The sequence below is a fragment of the Triturus cristatus genome, chromosome 2_1, assembly GCF_964204655.1.
Source record: "Triturus cristatus chromosome 2_1, aTriCri1.1, whole genome shotgun sequence".
Taxonomy (NCBI): Eukaryota; Metazoa; Chordata; class Amphibia; order Caudata; family Salamandridae; genus Triturus; species Triturus cristatus.
In genome coordinates, this window is record NC_140581.1 from 363,530,246 (window position 1) to 363,550,525 (window position 20,280).

At 49.8% G+C, this 20,280-nt stretch overlaps 1 protein-coding gene across 1 annotated transcript in view; it reads left to right on the forward strand.

The window, feature by feature from the left end:
- Positions 1-20,280, forward strand: part of MTREX (Mtr4 exosome RNA helicase) — a 780,177-nt gene that overhangs the window by 196,084 nt on the left and 563,813 nt on the right. Inside the window, exon 9 of the mRNA XM_085631304.1 lies at positions 6,475-6,573. Within this exon, the coding sequence (XP_085487430.1) occupies positions 6,475-6,573 (99 nt within the window). The remainder of the gene's footprint in view (positions 1-6,474; positions 6,574-20,280) is intronic.

Consider the following 20,280-nt stretch of genomic DNA (forward strand, 5'->3'; position numbering starts at 1 on the left):
ATGGCGGCCTGGGGCTGATGGGTGCCTGGTGACCACGGCGGAGCCTTGAGGCTGCTGGGGCTTGTTCCCCGCCTTGCGATCCTTCATCCGCCGACTGGGCTGAGCCACGAAGCATTGTGCCCATGTAGACGAGGGCTTGGCGGCGCATCTTGTTGGAGATGGCGCTGCCGTGATTAAGGCGATCACTACGGAGCACGGTCCCTGGAGGTGAGGGGTGGGGTGTATGTTCGGAGCCCAGGTTGGGGCTTGGGAGATTAGCGTATAGGCCTTGCCATCGACCTGAACAGTGGTGAGTACCTGTCGCCACGGCACAGCCAGCCGGGTGGGGGCACCACAAACCAAACACAGGGGACCAAGGTTCCCCACCGGAGACTGAGGACTGGAGTGAGGGTGTGGCCTCCCTGAGGGTGACTGCGGCCTGGGGGCTTCCCCTGGAAGTGGGCCTGAGTCCTGTGCCGCCTTGTCAGTGGGCCTGGTACGCGACCTGTGGAGGAACTTCTGCGGCCATTTTGATAGGCTGTTACTGCTCTGGAGAGCAGGGGGAATCTGGGCTCGGCAGGCCTATCCGTGTAATTAGTTGGGCACTGCCTTGTAGAGTGGTGGGCCTCCTTGGAGAGCGTTGAGGCGCCACATGGGTGTGCACCCCGAATTGAGACGTGAGTGGCAGTGAGCACATCGCTGCCTAAGCTCGTGTGGGGGCTGCCCCGAACGTTGGTGTGAGCGTGGTATGGGTAGAGAATCGGCCATCAAGCAGCCACAGAAGCACGCAGGGCAGTGGGCCCTTCACGGAGTGACTTTTTTAGTAATCAGAGTGTTGAAAACCTCCAGAGTGCCACAGGCCTGCACCATAACACATGTGGTGGAATCACGAAGCCAACTGCTGGGTGGCCTTCCCTCCCCAGCGTGGTCCAATGGCCAGGGGGGCTGTCTGGCGCCATGGGCCAGCCTTGAGGCCGGAAGGTTTGGGCCATGCACGACCCGGAAGACAGTGCCCAGGAGCAATCGCAGACTGCTCCGGAGGACCCAGTACAAAAGCAGCTGGGCAAGAAACTGGAGGCTATTGCGGACACGAAGGCTACCCTCCATCAGGACATCAGCACAGTGGCGGTAGGGCTCGGCCTCCTTCGAGAAGAACACTCACGAGAGGGTGAAAGAGTGCAGCATTACAGCGATAGCCCCTGCCCAAAAGGCCCTGGAGCAGCTGGTGGAAGCCCTCAGACAGGGTGAGTGTGCTGTAACGGAGGTCTGAGGATGCCTAGGGACGCAACAGGCGGAACAACATTCGAGTCTTGGGGCTGCCGGAGGGAGTTGTGGGCGGTGACATGGTGTCTTACTTGGAACAGTGATTGAAGAATGAGGTGGCGTCTGAGGGCCTGTCCACATTTTATATCCTCGAAAGTGCCCACAGAGGCCAGGCCCCCGGCGCCGAGGCGTTCGCAGCTGGTGGGGGCCCGATTGCTCCATTTCAGGGACTGGGATGTGCTATGGCAGAAGGCACGCGCAGAGGGCCCCAACATCATTAATGACAGTAAAGTCTGTTTTTCCGGACTACACTCTGGAAGTACAAAGGAAGCGGGCTTCATTCCTGGAGGTCAAAAAGGCATTAACCCCTTCAGTGCCCGCCCCTTTCCCCGCCCTGTGCCGGCCGTTGCATTAGCGGGCGGGGTCTATGACGAGCTGGACTCGTCATGGGCACAGCGCAACCGCGGCCCATGACGAGTCCAGCTCGTCATGGGCACTGAAGGGGTTAAGCAAGGAGGGTCTCCAGTACTCCCTGAAGTTCCCGGCCCGGTTGCAGATCTCCTTGGATGTTAATGCTCACTTTTGTGGCAGCGCGAATGAAGCCTGGGACTGGATCGAGGCCTACAAGATCGGGGCCCGCAGGTTCCCAATCCGAGTTGAGGAAAACGGCAGGACTTGGAAAGCGCTCCAAAAACCGACCTCATCGCGAACTGAGGAGGAGAGGGCTGAAGCCCTACGGGCAGTGGTGGCATTTATGCAGGGCGGGAGCCATTCCCCAGTGATGGAGGCCCAATCCTCGAGGAATACTGGGGACATCGACTCCAACACCTCCCGCATTGACAGTGTAAAACTGCCCAGGGTGACTCCGGGGACGGCTGATGAGGTCATCTAAAGCTGCTTGGGCTTTGGGGTGGGCCTGACCCCCATGGTGTGTTGCTGTTGGTGGCGGACTCTGGTCTCGAGCTGACCTGTTCTTACAGGAAGCACAGGCACGTTATAATGACACGTTGGGCAGGCTGAGGTGTTACAACTATAAGGACTACTTAGATAGAGTGCAAAGGGAGGAGGGGAGGGTGGGTTGATTGTTAGCGCAAATAATTAGGCCTTAGTTGGGGGGGAGCACCTATTATGTGTCTTGGTTTGGACTCTGGGGACGTGGTGCACGACCCAGACGCCATTAATGGCTCCTTAACGTATTATGACCGGTTGTATGAGGCCCCGACCACAACCTCCTTGTCTGATATACAACAATTTCTAGGTCCTCTGCCACTCCGTACATTGGAGGCGGATGCACAGGAAGAACTGGGGGACCCGATCACTCTGCAGGAAGTCAGTCGCCATGGCGACGTTGTCCCCCTGGTAAGACACCCGGGCCTGATGGCCTCCCGGCCGAGTTCTATCAGCGGTTTACTGACACTCTGGCCCCTCATCTGGTGGCATTGTTTGCGTTGGCATACGAGGGGAGGGTTTGCCCGACTCCACCCAGACCGCACTTGTGATCCCGCTCCCCAAGTCTAAGGAACCAGACGCGGGCGGGAGTGAGGGACTATCTGCCTCTTTCCATGCCCAACCTGGATTTTAAGATCTTAAGCAAGGTGTTGCCGGGCAGACTGCTCCCACACATGACGTCCCTGATCCACCCAGACCAAAACTGGTTTATCCCCTCCCGCAATACCTCTTATAATCTCTGCAGGCTCTACTCCGTTCTGTACCATGCGGATGCATCAGCCCTCCGGCAAGCGGTGATTTTGCCTGTAGACCTGGAGAAGGCGTTCGACACGGTGAGCTGGGAGTACATTTTTGAGGCGATGCTACGCATGGTTCTGGGAGATGATTGGGTTCGGTGGGTACAGCTTCTTTATGCCTCGTCCACTGCAAGAGTCAAACTATATCTAGGCTGAATAGGATTTCCCTTTCCCCACTTCTGGCTGCCCTGGCCATTGAAGGGGGGGGGGGACGGTTCCCCCTTCGGGGAGTGAGGGCTGGGACTCACCTTGGGCGGGCGACGGCACCACATCTCTCTATATGTGGATGATTTGTTGTTATACCTTACCTTACGGAGGCAGTTGGAGGTGCTGCTGATGCTCTACATATCCTGGGCGACTTTGCTCTGCTTACAGGCCTCAAGGTTAATAAATCCAAGACATATCAGTTTCCCGCAGCTGGGCCTATGCCCAGACCTGAGGTGCTGCCGGTAGACACTCTTTGGGCGCAGCGCACCTTTACATACTTGGGCATACATATTTTTAATGACCTAGATGATCTAAAGGGCGGGAACCTGGGAAGAGTGCTGTGTTCCCTTCGCTCCTGTGTTCATTTCTCTGGCACGTTACAACTGCCCATCATGGCCCAGATCACACTGTCCAAAATGTTTATGCTGCCCTGGCTGGTGTACTTTTTCGTGAATCTAAGCTGGTTTCACCCTCTGCATGCTCTTCTGCGGGAACTGGTCTGGGGTGTCCCTGAAAACTCTGCAGGCCCCATGTGAGGGAAGACTAGGGGTGCCGAATTTCGAATTTTTCATGCTGGCTGCCCAGTTACAGTGGTTAGCACAGTGGGGGGAGGGTGTGAATGAGGAGAGAACATGCCTGACGGGCCCGGCATCCAGTTCAGGACTGGTGATGGTGATGGTGAAGCTATTGCTGCCGGCTACACCCACCCCTTGCTCCTTGCTACAGCCCTCCACACGTGGAGCTGTCACAAGGGAGGGCAACAATCCGCAAAGTATTCTCCTATTCTGCCTCTGGTGGGGATCCCGCATGGGGACCCCCAATCTATATTTACGAGTGCCCAACTGGCCAGATGGTCGGAGGCCGGACTGGACAATGTTTGGGACTGCTATTTAGAAAAGGCACGGATTCCTTTCACGGAACTAGTGGATGGTAGTGGGCTCCCCCGGGTCAGTTTCTACAATATGAGGCACTGACACGCACATTCACGCATTTATGGGGTTCCGGGAGGGAAGAACCTGATACGCACCCTGTCCTCCATGCCCTATTCACTCTTGGTACCGCGAACCACCTGGTAAATAGGCTTTATGCTGCAGTAGTAGAGGCTTCCGTCGGCACCTTAGATGGATTGCGGGAGCGTTGGGACAGGATCGGGGGTAGGGTCCTTACCGACTGAGTGGCGTAAGGTTTTACATTACCCAAAAAAGGTCTCCCGGAATACCAGTTTGAAATATAGCCAATTCAGTTACACACACATGACCTATATGACACCTCATCTGCTTAACGTGATGTACGGGGGGAGGTGCGATCGTGTCCCAGATGTGCCCACCCGCATGCTGACTCTCGTCACATGATCTGGGATTGCCAATGGGTGCGTCCTTTCTGGGAGGCAGTGTTGGGGAAGATTAAAGACGTGCTGGGAAGGGTGGTGGCTCTAATGATTCAGACATGCCTGTTGTGTCTCTTTCCTAGGCCACCTAAGTGCCTAGTCAGGAATCAGCTGATAGATTTTGCGTTGGGCCTTTCCAAGCGCAGGTTAGCTATGGAGTGTAAATCCTCGAGAGGACCACAGGTGGCAGCTGGGGACAGGGATGTTATTGCATGGGCAGGGTAGAGTGTTGGCATGGGAGGAGGCCAAGGGAATGAGAAAGCGCCCAGTTGCTGAGCAGTGGAGAGAGACAGTTGCAGAAGGGAAGAAACTGGCGGGCCATAGCAGTGGTGGGGGTGGAGGGGGAGTCTGATCATGAACCCCAAGCTGATGCTGTGCCACAGGTCGCTCCTTTAAGATCCCCCCCGTGGCGTCAGGGGTTTGATTCCCAGGGAGGCAACACATGGGCTTACGATGTCAGTGTGAGTGTTGGCTGGGTGCAGAGGGGATACCAGTTGTGGTGGGGGGCCCTCCCAAACCTGCTTGTGGGTCGTTTATATTATTTCCAATGGACATTAGTGATTCGACACATCCACACCACTACTCTGCACAGGTTACTCTTTTTTGTCTTCCTATTCTTTTCTTTCTTCTTCAGGGTTCAAATGTTGTTACTGGCTTGAGATGACCATGTTTATAGGTATATATGCACACGATGGACCGGTGTTGAGCAGCTGCCCACATAACTGTTGTAGTATAGCTGTACTAGTGGAGCAAGTCCTGGTGAATTGTAGTCTGTAACTGATGTTGTGAATTGTTTTTTTTTCCTTTCTTTTCTTTTTTGTATTCCGTGTGTTGCACTATATAAAATGCAAATAAAAATATCTTTAAAAAAAATAGAACAACTCTGCATTAAGGTAATGGAACAAATACACATAATGGTGAACACTCCCAGAATACTACAGCCCACGACTGCGCTGTTGGAGTATGGGATGAAACTGATGCCTCTGGATATATGTTGTTTGCCCCGTGGCATTAGTGATTTCTAAAACGAGACAAAGCCATGGAGAAGTTCCATAATTCTATCGATCTAAATTTGGTAGAGAAATCTTGACTGGTAAATGAAGATTGAAAGAATTGTATGTGAGAGTCTGTCGCTTCATTTGGGGAAACTATGGGGGCATAGTGTAAGCATGTTCTATTTCACTAAAATATAATGCACCTGTATAGAACTAGACATATGAAGTAATGAGATGAATGGAAGTTCCTGTATCTGCACTGCTTGATCAACTTATTTTATGCCATCTTTACTGAAAGAGTGATTTCACCCATCACTGTATAATGATTTTGTATTTTTGGTTTTTATTTTTGTTATAAAACTAAGAAATACAATAAAGATATCCTTTTTAAAAAAAATAAAGGAATTAAGTCATATGTTGTAAACGAATACCTGACTGAAATAGACCAAATCAAAGATCAGGGAATGGCTTTAGAGAGCATATTTTTCAAAAGTTTTCTACCATCATGTACCTTTTTGTGATACTGACTTCGATCTTTGTACAAAATGCTCTAACTTTCACTGCCCTGCTTTAAAAAAAAAAAAAAAAAAAATGAACCATACCGACTGCACCCGCATTTATCCATCCTCTGGATTACTACCTCTTTTCTTCTATATTAAATTTAGTTTTTGTTCTCTTACACGTCTTACTTCCAGTATCAACCGAACTTCCACTAAATTGGATTGTTCCATTAGAAACATATTGGGATATTCTATTTTTTAATTTAATTACTGATGTTTATTTACGTAATTTAAGTTAATGTTCCATAAGGAGTAAAATCAATTACTTGATTAAATAAATTGTTCATGCAATGCTACTTTTTCATGCTGCTAACGTTTTTTTTTCTCTTTATGATTAGCCTTGCCATGTGATATACACTGACTATCGACCTACCCCTCTCCAACATTACATCTTCCCAGCCGGTGGTGATGGACTACATCTTGTGGTTGATGAAAATGTAGGTTTGATTTAACTTAGTAACTTATGGTGCCTGTCTTGTTAACTAACCAAACCTTGATGTGCCAACCGTTGTAATATAAATGCTAACAGAACAAAGTGGAAGGGTACTGGTTAAAAGTTAAGCTAAAATACTAAGTTGTTGAACCATTAAAGATCAATTGTTACTCGTACCTGTCGTACTGTAGGCCAGCATTTACACAACACCAATTACAGTATATAGTAGCTGTAGCACACTTTTTCGTAGTACATTTTGTAATTTTCCTTTTCTAGAAAGATCTTAAATCCATGTTAGTTAGGTGGGTCAGGATGACGCTAATATGTGTCCGGTATGCTCTGTCCAAAACCAGCAATGGCCACAAGTTCTGAAGATAACAGTAGAAGAGCAGTAGAAAAGAAGATGCAGTATCATATTTTCCTATAGTTGCATTCTTTTGTTTTTTAGGGGAAACCCACTCTGGACTCTAGATTACATTTCTGTAAATTTCCCACCATATTTCCAAATAGAAGTCACCTTTTCCTTAAAGGCTATCAGTAATGGTTTCACAGTATTAGTTAATATGATTATCTTCGTTTGTTTTATCGTAGAAAGTTGGACTCAAAATTGATGCTCCTGTACATGTTTAATGATTCTGTTCTAGCATGAGCATCCACCCAACTGAAATACGTAGCTGTACTAAACCTAGTTAATTAGATTTTCTTAACTATTTCTTTATCAGGCTTTTTAAAGCACAAGCCTAGCCCAGAGTCCATCAGAGTGCTGTACATATTGGGTATATAGCTGAGGCAATGATGCATGTATTTTTACAATAAAGAAGAAATTACAGCACAGTAGATTGATGTGGGGAGGGAAGTGATGCAGCCTGAGATGGTAGGATTCTGTAGAGTTGAATTTTAAGAGCTTTACTGAATTGCAACACTAAACAAACAGTCTGATGTGTCCTTGGAGGTTTTCCAGTGTTCCTATGCCGAAGTAGACTTGGTTTGTGTATTTATATGAATCTTGTGAATTTTCAACCTGACCATGGATGTACTTCTAATACTGCTTGCACCACATTGGCTTTAAAAGCTAGGTAGTCTGGTTTATTTAAATGGAGTGTTTTTATACACTACACAGCTAACTTAGAAGTGAGTTCTGAAAACAGAGGGTGTTGATACACTTCTAGGGAGATGTGCTCTAATAGTCTTTGGTTGGTGATTAGTCTAGCCAGTGCATGAGCAATTGCATTATTAGGTGCTGTTGCATTATTAGGGGTAAGTTGTGGCATGTGCTGTGGGTCGAAATTTGCAAATGGAAGAAGGGTTTTGTACCCTTTTTTATATGGTCCTTTAAGGACACGGTATTTCTGATGGATACTTCTAACCACAGATTCCTCACCTTTAGACTATCGCTAGGTGCCAGACTTCATCCGGTGAGTTGCAAGAGCAGTGGTCCTGTGCACCAGTAGGTGGTGTCATGTAGCTACACTTTTGCTTCATACCACTTCAGAAGTGTTGGAGTGGAGCTGCAGCTAAGCGCAACCGGTGCATGCTGATGTCAGTTCCTTTCTTTCTACACTTTCTGATGTGGATCTGGAGCTCCTCTCAATTTTAGTCATACATGCAACCTTTCCAAAACTTTTAGACATTGTGATTGGAAATTGCCCCCTCCAAAAACTACAAGCTTCAAACCATGTCGGGACTGCAGGAAGCAGATGTATGTCAAGGACCTGCATAATGTATGCCTTTGGTGCCTGTGCTCCGGTTATGACTGTCATGCAACATGAGTTACTTCATGCAGCTGAAGGCGATTCAAAACCGAAAGACCAAGCTCCACATCATTGACCACAAAAGGCTGCGATTGAAGCTCAAGTCATAGACTTGGTCTCTGTCATGTGGCCACTTCCACGAACGATCCTCTTCCTGTTTGAACTTTTCGAGTAAGTGCAAGGTGAAGTCCAGATGCAAAGACAATGCAAGGCTTAACCCCTATCCTGCCACTTTAGCTTGAGAGAGAAGATGCAAAGGCTTCAAGATCAAAGTCGCACTCTGTCGAAGTAACCAGTTACAGAACAGATTCCTCCGCTGGTCCTGACACACCCCAAGTACTTTGGTCCGATCTTAACCCTTCAGGCAATACTGGCCTTCAAGGAGGTAATGCAGCATATCATTGGCATGATTCTGGCTCCATTTGGTGCATCTTTGGGCATCAGGGAGCTGCAGGAGGTCCAGCCTTTGGGACCTGTTAACTGGGTCCGTAAGGACTCCGGTACAGACTTCCACGTCTGCCCCATTATCCACACCAGTTCCCATCATGCTGATGTGTAGCCCGCAAGCAGTAATGAAAGACTGGGTGCCAATGCCCATGTCAGACACTGAACCAACTTTGTCCAGAGCTCGACCAATGCGTCGCTACAAAATAACAGTAGTGCAACCAGTCATTATGCAGCCTGCCTTTTTACCCTGTCCATAGGGCAGCTGAGTTGCCACATCTGCAGTGGCCCTCATTGGTATATAAATGCTCTAACTAGGGCTTACCTTGTCAAAGCCCTTGCTTCCATTTAATGATGCCCTCACTGATGCCTTGATGGCATATGGGCCATGCCGTGTTCTTGACTACCGATCAGCCTGTCAGTATCCCAATGACAAAGGCTTGTGCTGGTGATTTTGACTTCCTAATTTAGCCCCTTACACCAGACAACCTCATTGTGCAGTCCTTGACTAGTAAAGTCAGGCCTAATTCCTTCCCCGGCAACACCACCTGATAGGGAATCCAAAAGGATTGATGCTTTTGGTAATGGGATGGTTTTGCTGCTTGCCTGGACCCTTTGGTCCATAAATGCTGTCTGTTTACTGGGTAGATACATGCATGCTCTGTGGGACATGGCCAACAAATGTTGTCGGCGGTTCTGGAGTACCTTAGAGCTTCTCTCCTCGGGCAATACATGATGAACAAGATGCAGTGAAGTACATGATCCATCCGGGTCTTGATTGTACTAATTGCCTTTGCAGGGCTATTGGCACCAGTGTTGTGCTCAGGAGGCATGTGGGGAGAAGGTTGATTGGATCATTGGATCATCTGGCAATGTGCAGGTGTGAGAAGCTGGCTTGGTATATGTAAGTGGACACCTTGCACCAATCCAGACAACCCTTATGGTGATTTTAGTGGTTTTAGACAACCTTCGAAAGCTCTAAGTTGTAGCTGTGGAGAACAGTCTTCAGGTTTAGTCCAGAAGGAGTGTAAACCAGCTTGTTTTACCAGAACATAATCTTATTGATATAGACTAAGTGAAAAGGAACCACACAGTGTATTTATAACAATATGTATTTATTATGTAACACTCACTAACACATACAGATATCTCCTAGCCAGAGATGCACACAATACTTTTCAGTAGAAACAGGTAAGTTGCACGTAATACACAGTGGTCACCAGGGGTAGACCAAACCATATACTAAAATAGTGGTATGCGAACCATGACTCTACTATACCCAGAAGACTTCGAAGTGCCGGGGACGCAAGTACCCACACAAGGTAAGTAACCAGGAGCCCCACGGAGGCCGTGTGCAGAGTGGGACCACGACCATTGGATCAGTACAAGTCAATGGGTAAGTCGCTGTTGCAATTTTAAAGGACCCTTCCCAGTGGGCCCTGAAGAAACCCAGTGGAAGACAGACTGTTTGAGAGCCACCCCACCCATGGATACCTTAGGAACCAGGATACCCGCCCCAGGGGAGCCGGGTGCATAGGTGTGAAGTGGTGTCGGAAACCGCTGTCGAACCCAATGGAGGACTTCAGGAAGATACTGCTGCTGGAAAAGATGAAAGCATCCAGCTGAAATCCAAAGGTGGATTTAAGGCGAGAAGTACCTGAAAGCAGAGGGGAGAGAGTCTATGCCACTTGGAAGTGACCAGGAGGAACGTGAATGCCCACCGATGTCCGGTTCTTACAGGAGAGTTGACGTGACCTTGAAGCTGTGAGGACAAGGCAACACTGTGGAAGACATAGACCTGGAGCTGTTCACGATCTGTCCCATGTTGGATGTCGAGAGTTGAGGGGTCGGTGTCCATCGGGAGCCCCAGCAAGCTTTGGCAACTGCAAACTACATGGAAAGCGAAGAAGGTGCAATGTCAGGACCAGCAAGGTCCAAGTGACTCACCACGAGTTGGGTAGACTAGGCAGGCCCCGAGGGATCAGGAAAGCCCAAAGAATTCAAAGATGATCCTCAAGAGGACCCACAGGCCCTGCACTGGAGTCGCGAGAATACCTCGAGCAGCTGACCAAAGAAGCAAGCCCATGATGCAAGTGATGGAATGAGGATGAATATCTTGGTCACTGGAGATGCATGAAGTTGGGGCTACTTGGAGCCTGAAGATCTTGGTAGAAGGAAGCCAACAAGCCTTTGCAACTGCAAATTGATGTGGTGTACAGGGGTTCGGTTCCTGCTGCTCCGAGGTATACTGACCTCAAACTTGGTGAGAGGACTGGGCAGGCCTCGGGGGATGGGAAGAACCACCACCTGTGTTGCTGAGCTTTTCGGAGTCTGTGGGAGCCCAGGATCAGCAGACTGGTCAGCTTTGTTGCGGTGCCTGCAGATGCAGGGAAGTGACTCCTTCACTTCAAGGGAGATTCCTTCAGGTGTCTTTGGATACCCACAGACCTTGGAAGGTTTCTTTATGGTGCACAGGCACGGACGTTGCAGCAGAGTAGCAGGGCGAGGAGACCAGGAGCAGGAGCAGCAGTCTTCCCGGTTGCAGCCTTGCTGCGAAAGCGAAGTCCAGAGTGTCCTGACAGTCGAAGAAGTGGTGTGTGAAATTAATTTTGTCCCTCAACGAATCTAGGGACCCACCCTCCAGTAAGCCCATAAGTACCCTAAGGAAAGGGTTGTGACGATTCAGGGGTCCTTCCTTAAGGAGGGGCTGGACAAGGGGGAGGGTACTCCCCTGTACTTTGTCCAGTTTCATGCCAGAGCGGCAGCCAACGGCTCCCTGAACTGGTTTGGACCGGACTATGCATGGTGGGCACCAAGTGTGCCCTGCATGCAGACTATGTGTTGCTGGCAAGCACCCCCACCCTGCCCAAGTACACTAAACCCTGTCTGGGAGGTGGTCACACCTCCCTGTGACCCTGTGACAGGATACCTTTTGTTCTGCCTTCCCCTGCCCGAGCTTGGCTCAGCAGCAGGAGGGCAGAAACGGGTCTCTGGCCAGCAGCAGCCCTAGCTTGCTGTCCGGGTCTGGAAGACTGGTACTGGGAGCACCGAGTAAACAGTGTGGGGGTATGATTCCTACATGTTTGATACCAAACATGATAGGATTTGTTACAGCCAGTGTCGAGGTGGTCATCGCGTAATGACGCGGTGCCCCTCTATATGTTCTATGGCTATTTCCAACCTGGTAGAATGGACTCTGTAGGCTGTAGGGGTGTCCTGCTCATGCAGAGGCACCCTCACGCTCTGAACCAAGCACCCTGCCTTCAGGATTGAAAGACCTGCCTTAGGGGTGACTTATAGGTTTTATGTGCAGTGACCTTCGATATAGGGCAACCTATATCTTTAAGTGGTGCTAGCACCAACTTACACAGGCTGCATTGGCAGGCCTGTCGTTACAAATTAAGTGGTCTCCCATGCGTGGCATAATACATGCTTCAGCCAATTGGGGACCCTTGGTGTACCTATACCCTGGGTACATTAGTACCATATACTAGGGATTGATAAGTGTACACCATTGTCCAATCTGGGGTGTATAGAAGTACTTAACATACCAATTTAGAGGAGAAAGCACAGAGACTGGGGTCCTGATTAGCAGAATCCCAGTCAGACTAGTCAAAAACAGCATTATATCAGCAAAAAGTGAGGGTAACCATAAAAGCAGATCCTACTTTCCTACAGCAGGCATCTCTAACGGATATGCCCTTCGATGGACCTTGACTCTTTTGGAAAAAGGCAGGAGCGAGTGAGAAGTTTGAGCCACTGCACCCTCTTTGGGGCTATTGACACCGGAAAACAATTCCCCCATCAACTTTGGTAATTTAGAGGTTATTCTAGGGGCTAGCCTTTAGGCAGCACAAGCTCTCCTAGCGATTGGTACAGCAGACAGTCCAGTATTTTCGGGGCCATTGACACAGTACTGGTAGATGCCCACTGGGCAGTAGGTTCAATAGTCAGCCAGCTACTCCTCCCTTGAGACAGCCAGGCACCTTTAGTTTGTTCTCCATGTCTCATACCAGGTCAGAGGGTCTCAGTATACAGCTTTATCTCCCTGGCTAGAGTTCCATCACATTGGACAGAAGGGTCTTACAGATAATTCAAAATGGGCATGCCCTGTATTTTACCTTTGCCTCATCTTCCTCGCACATCAGATTGTATTTCGGAGAAGCACTTTAACGGCCTGATGAAGGTCTATTTTATATTTTCCAAGGGTGCCATCAAACGTTTACCGCACTTTTGAGAATAACAAGGGTTGCTATTCATGCTACTTCATCATCCTGAAATGGACGGGGTCTCTGGCCTATCCTGGGCATGCAGCCTTTGAAGTTCTTCCTGTGGAAGGACACATTCAAAATGCTCATGCCTATTTTAGATTTTGTTCGCCCTAGATCCAGAGACCTGGATGGTGTCCCTGGCCTTGCAGGACACATATTCCTATACAACTGTCCTGCAGACCCACAGCTGTGATCAGTGGTGCAAGGTGGGCCAGGAACGCTTTTAATTTTCACTTTCAATTTGCTGTGTTTCCCTTAGTGCTCATCATAGTGATGTTGGTGATTAAGACCCATTTTCGGAGGTCGGGAGTACATTGATTTCAGTACCTCGATGACTGGCTGCTAAAGGCAGGCTCGCCACACACAGTCAGTCGTAGGGCACCTCTGTACTGTGTTTGAATATAGGTATGTTTGACCATCAATAAGCCAAAGTTTCACCTCAGCCCCACACTGAGACACTTCCATTCATTGGGGCTGTTCTTGACACTGTGGTGTTCAAGCACTTTGCTCCACCCCATCAAGTCCCAATCATTCAGGGTATGATCCCGATGTTTCAGGATCAGTCCTGGGTCTTGGTGAGGGTGACTTCAAGGCTTCTTGACAGGTAGCACATAGAAGTCTTGCAGTGGAACCTCAAATCCAAAGGGGAAGAATCTGCAGTTGGATATATCCATCAGAACAAGTTATTTAACTTTGGTTACTCTCTTTCAGATGGATACTCTATCTGCAGATTAGTCACTGCTCTCCCACCTCCCCTTTCTGTGGAGTGACCTCTTGAACATTTGAAACGGTGGCAAGTTGCACATCAGTATACGGTCACCAACAGCTAACTCCGTGTCTGAGGGAACCGTAAAGGAAGGAGACAAATTGTCATCCGCGTGCAGGCGTGGCTGTTGTATGTGGCTCCACTTGATCACTTCCAGAGTTGTACTAAGCCAATGAGCCATATGACTCCACCTGCTGGAGCACTGCCATTGAAATTATATTCATCCTGTCTGACTCCTGGGGATATTCTAAAGGAGACTAGTCTACGGTTAGATAGAGTATTCAGTAGAAATAATGGTTCGAGGCATATGAGCTGCAGATCACACACTAAGGATAAGATCGCCATCTGGTGTTGGGCTCGGATGATTGCAGGTTGTTGTTGTCTTCGGAAGAAGTCTTTGGTCACGAGATAGGTGACTCCTCCCCTGGACAACAGTGCACATGGGCATCCACTCCATCCTCAGATTGTTTTTTTTCACAATTGGGTTCGGATGAACTTTTTTCCGCTCCAGCAGAAAACTTATAGCAATCACTACAACTCTCATAATTTCAAAACTCGACGTCGAAAACCTTATCGGACTGACTCCGGACGCGGCTGATTGAAAGGACACCTTTTAAAAAATGCCCCCAATGTGGAGCAAAGTTCCCTCATAGCGATCACCACGAGGTCTGTAATTTGTGCCTTTCACCAGACCACAACGAATCCAGCTGTCCAGCCTGCGCCGCATTCCGTTCGAAGAAAACCATCCAGGACCGAAGAGCTCGACGCCATATCATGGCCAAGCCGGTTCCGGAACCAGAAGACATCTTTGCACAGGATGTCCCTGACGATGACTCCGAAGATCTCCAGATCGTGTCCGAGGCCGATGATTCAGATCCGGGGCAGCCTGTGAGTACCAGCCCCCCTACCCCAACACCACCCAAAAAGACATTGGTCAAGACTCTGCCAGCTGGGCCCAGTCGCTATCCAAAAACATCTTCTGAAGCCCCGCCCTCGGGCCCGGCTCCGAAGAAAAGTAAGCCTGCAGGTGGCTCGGGCTCGAGCAATCCTCATGTCATTGTGCCTACAATACCTTCGGCACCGAAGCAGGCTTCGAGACCGAAATCTCCATCGGGCCCGAAACGTCACTCGGCACCGAAAAATCCACCGGAACCGTAAAGTTCTTCGGCACCCAAAACATCGTCGGTGCCAAAACAAGTCCATAAAGAACCAAAAAAGTCGGCGCCAAAGCCGCCTTCGGACAGTGAGGAACTCTTTCGGCCTGATCCTAAGCAAAACCTCCTATTCCATACCCCCAAACCCCACCGCCTTCACCTCTACCATCTCCTTCTCTCACACCACCTCCACAGGATGATGATTTTGTGGGAGGGGGGAGACCCAGATTTCTTTACTTATCCCACTGATCCTACTGATCCCTTTACACTCCTGGACACAGCACCAGTAGATAACTGGACTTACCCTATGCCTGATGTCCCTGACCCCGCTCCATACCCCTTAAAACCCTCCCCTCCTGATGACCATTTAGGGTTCGGTCAGCTTATTAACAGAGCAGCATCGTTTCATGGTGTCACCATGCACACCGACACTCCTGAGGAGGATTTTCTACTCAACAGTTTTGAGCAGTCCCAGAAAACAGTCCACATTCTACCCATGATTAAGGGAGTGATAAAGCATGCCACTGAGGTTTTTAAAGACCCTGTCAGGGCCAGGGTTCTCAACCCCAGAATAGAAAAAAAATACAGACCGGCGCCACAAGATCCTGCGTACATCAAGGCGCAACTCCCCCTAGACTCACTAGTCGTCTCAAATGCCAGAAAACGGGCCAACTCACTAACAACCGGAGACACGCCATCCCCAGACAAAGAGTCTAAACTCCTGGAGGCTTCCGGCAAAAGGGTTGCCGCTCAAGCGGCTAACCACTGGCGTATGGCAAATACACAAGCCCTATTGGCTCGTTATGATAGAGCCCATTATGATCAACTAGAGGATCTCTTGCAACACCTGCCTGAACCTTTCAAAACACAGGCCACTGACCTCATCCAAGAGGGCAAGCTAATATCCAATGCCTCCATTAAATGTGCATTAGACGCAGCGGACACCGCCTCTAGGGCAGTCAACACAAGCGTATTGCTTAGACGCCACGCATGGCTGCGCATTTCCGGCTTCAAGCCGGAAGTACAAACCTCCATTCTTGCTCAACCCTTTAATCAGGAGCAACTATTCGGCCCTGCAGTAGACACTACCCTAGAAAAAATGAAGAAAGATAATGAGACTGCCAAATCTATGGGAGCATTGCAGTCTACTCAACCCAGAGGCTCCTTTCGTCGCTCCTTTTATAGAGGAGCTTCCAAAAATGTGGGAACAGACAACTCTTCCACCTTCAAGCATCAGGTCAAACATCCCCTAACAGAGGATATTTTAGAGGAGGTTATCGGGGAAACAATAATAAAGGCCGAGGACGGGGCAACAACAACAACACCTGCACCTCTACAGCCACCAAACAGTGACTTGCCACCACTCCCCTCCCCCCCCCCCCCCCCCCCCCCCCCCCCCAGACCATTCCACTCCGGTCGGGGGCAGACTTCAACAGTTCCTACCTGTCTGGAATACCATCACTACAGACAGGTGGGTAAGACAAATTATCCAATCTGGCTACTGCCTCGAACTCATAAACCCGCCCCCAAACATACCACCCAGGCACCGTCCCATGACGTCTCACCACCTCACGCTCCTCAAACAAGAAATACAGACTTTGCTTCAAAAAAACGCAATAGAACCTGTTCCACTACAACATCAGGGCACAGGAGTATATTCCCTATACTTCCTCATTCCCCAAAAAGGACAAAACCTTAAGACCCATACTGGACCTCAGACTACTAAACCAGTACATACAATCGGATCATTTCCACATGATTACTCTCCAACAGGTCCTTCCATTACTTCAAAAAGGAGACTTCCTTGCCACATTAGACCTCAAGGACGCATATTTTCACATCCCTATGAATCCCGCTCACAGGAAGTATCTACGATTCGTGAAATGCTTGGCAGTTGTGGCAGCATATCTCAGGACACAAGAAATCCATGTCTTTCCCTATCTGGACGATTGGCTCATAAAAGCCAATACTCTAGACAAATGCGTTCACCACACCCACCGCACTATTCAAACCCTACACAACTTGGGATTTACCATCAACTATCCCAAATCTCAACTACAACCCTCCCAAGTACAACAATACCTGGGAGCCACCATAGACACAGCCAAAGCCGTAGCTTATCCCAGCATAGCCAGGATAGCCAACATACAAAGTCTGATCAAAACATTTCAAACACAACACTCTCTCACCGCAAGAGTGTTCATGCAACTCTTAGGCATGATGGCGTCATGCATCTCCATAGTACCCTACGCACGCCTTCAAATGCGTCCCTTACAGGAATGTCTAGCACAACAGTGGAATCAGGCCCACGGACAACTTACCGATCTGGTGTTGGTGGACAGCCGCTCACTTCGCTCACTGAAATGGTGGAACACCATCAACCTGTCCAAAGGGCGGCCGTTCTTGGAGCCCCTTCCACAAGTTGTGCTGACCACCGACGCATCTCTCACGGGGTGGGGAGCCCACCTCCTTCAACACACCACTCAGGGACGGTGGACCACTCAACAAAAACAGTTCCACATCAATCACCTAGAACTTCTAGCGGTGTTCCTAGCACTGAAATCCTTCCAACTGCATCTAAAAAAAGTTTGCCGGTCGACATCCGCCAAATTTCACAACTCCTTCCATTCAGAAAGCGGATTAAAACTTGGCTCTTCCCCTAAATCCCTCACAACCCCTCCCCAGTCTCCCGTCTCTTTTCATCTTAGGAGTAATCTCTCAGCGCCAGGATACCTGCCAGGTGACAGTTGCGCTATATAAATGTTTTAAATAAATAAATAAAACTGTCCTCATCCGCACGGACAACATGACCACAATGTATTACATACAGAAACAAGGAGGGACACATTCTCTACAACTGTCCCAACTGGTGCAACAAATTTGGAGATGGGCAATTCCCCGAAACATCTACCTGCTAGCAGAACACCTCCCAGGGGTTCAGAACCAGGTGGCTGACCTCTTAAGTCGCCACACACAGCAGATACACGAATGGGAACTACACCCCAAAGTCTTACTCCCATTGTTCCAAAAGTGGGGACAACCAGAAATAGACCTGTTTGCCACACAAGAAAACGCAAAATGCCCAACCTTCGCCGTTAGGTTCCCACACCCACGGTCAAAGGGCAATGCAATATGGATGAACTGGTCAGGCAGATTTGCGTACGCTTTTCCGCCTCTCCCTCTCATTCCATTTGTGGTACGCAAACTGAAACAACAGTTGCTGACACTCATCCTAGTGGCTCCCACTTGGGCACGTCAACCCTGGTTCACCACACTTTTGGAACTATCGCTAGTTCCACATCAAAAACTGCATCTCTCCCCGGATCTCTTAACCCAGAACCATGGAGAAATCGGACACCCAGATCCTCAAACACTGAACTTGGCAATCTGGCTCCTGAAGTCTTAGAGTTCAGGTACCTCAACCTTCCTCCAGACTGTATGAATATCATTAAAGAAGCCAGGAGACCTACTACTAGGGCATGCTATGCTGCAAAATGGAAACGAGTTGCCATTTACTGCGCTAACAATGACATACAACCACTGGATGCTTCCATCCAAAACATCATGTTCGAGGCATATGAGCTGCAGATTGTACACTTAGCATAGATCGCCATCTGGTGTTGGGCCCGGATGTTTGCAGTTTGTTTTTGTTCTTTGGACAGTCTTTGGAAGTCACGAGTTCGGTGACTCCTCCTTCGGTCCGTACTGCGCATGGGCTTCGGCTCCATCCTCAGATTGTTTTTTTCCGCCATCGGGCTCGGATGTGATACTTCGTGCTCCGGGTTCGAACTTCTACGGTTCCAGCCTCGATGGAAAATCCTCGTTTCTTCGAGTTTCTTCATCTTCATCTCTCGAAGCGGCACTTTCTCCATCCCGTACATCGGCACCGGCCTTCGGGCCCTCCTCGACTCCGGTCCCGGCCGATGGAAAGGACTCCGTTCAAAAAGTGCCCAAAATGTGGGTCTAAATTTCCCCACACCGACCTCCATCAGGTGTGTAACCTTTGCCTCTCTCCAGAACACGAGGCCAGAGACTGCCCCGCCTGTAAGTCTTTTCGATCGAAGAAGACCATCCGAGATCGAAGAGCTCGACGCACCATGGCGCACTCATCGTCTGCAGCTCCACCGGACATCTTCGGAGACGGCGCCGAAGCTTCGGGGCAAATACACACCGAGCAGGAGGAAGACGTCAGCGCTTCCGAGGCCGACGACTCCGACGTGGAGGACATCACACCGGCGCAGCGGGTCGTGAGTACTGTGCCCCCTCCCACCCCCGCGCCCAAAACCAAAGAGACTCAGGTTACACCCTCGCCTGCTGGCCTGGGCAAAACCAAGACCAAAGCTTCTATCACCCCACATCCGGGCCCGGTGTCGAAGCCTCCAAAGTCTCACGGCAGCTCGGGATCGAGCCAGCCGACGCCCGGTGCCGAAAAACAGCATCCGGCACCGAAGAAAGTAATACCCAGCTCGACTCCGAAGCCACCGGTGCCAAAGCCTGGACTCTCGGCGCCGACCAAATACAAACACAAATCAGTCGGCACCGACGCTCCGGCGCCGAAAACTCCCTCGACGCCGAAAAAACCGGAGGTACCAAAAAAGCATGGCGCACAGAAACCATCGAAGCCCTCGGCTCCGAAATCATCGGTGCCGATGGACGATTCGGCACCATTGGCTCGGTTTACACCAGACCCTTTACAAAAGACTCTGTCCAAAGATCCAAAGACTGGACTATTGACTTTAATTGTCAAGAAAAGACGCCTTAATACTCCGGCTCCTCCTCCACCGCCCAAACGGAAGGACTCTGCTACCTCTCCCCTCAGAGTGCCCTCCCCACTACCCCCTCCCCTGCCTCCTCCACCTACTCCACCCCCTCCCAGGTCTCCGCCACTTTTACCTAATTACCCTCCGACCCCGTCCCCAGATCCGGACGACGGGGACCCGGACAATTACCCGGCGGACACCCCAATGGATCCCACTCCACCGGGGACCCCAGACCCATGGGAGGATTACAACAACCCTGATATACCCGATATACCTCAGGACGACCTATACCCATCCAGGCCGTCTCCTCCAGAGGACTCCTTAGGGTTTCATCATTTAGTGCAGAGAGCAGCACACTACCATGGGGTGGACATGCACAGTGAACCAGTGGAAGACGACTTCTTACTGGACACATTTGACACAGGACAAATCCACATCTATTCTACCCATGCTTAAGGGTGTCACCAAGCATGCCGCAGAGGTGTTCAAAGACCCTGTCAGGGCCAGGGTACTAAACCCTAGAATAGAGAAAAAGTACAAGGCGGCACCCACAGACCCTGCATAC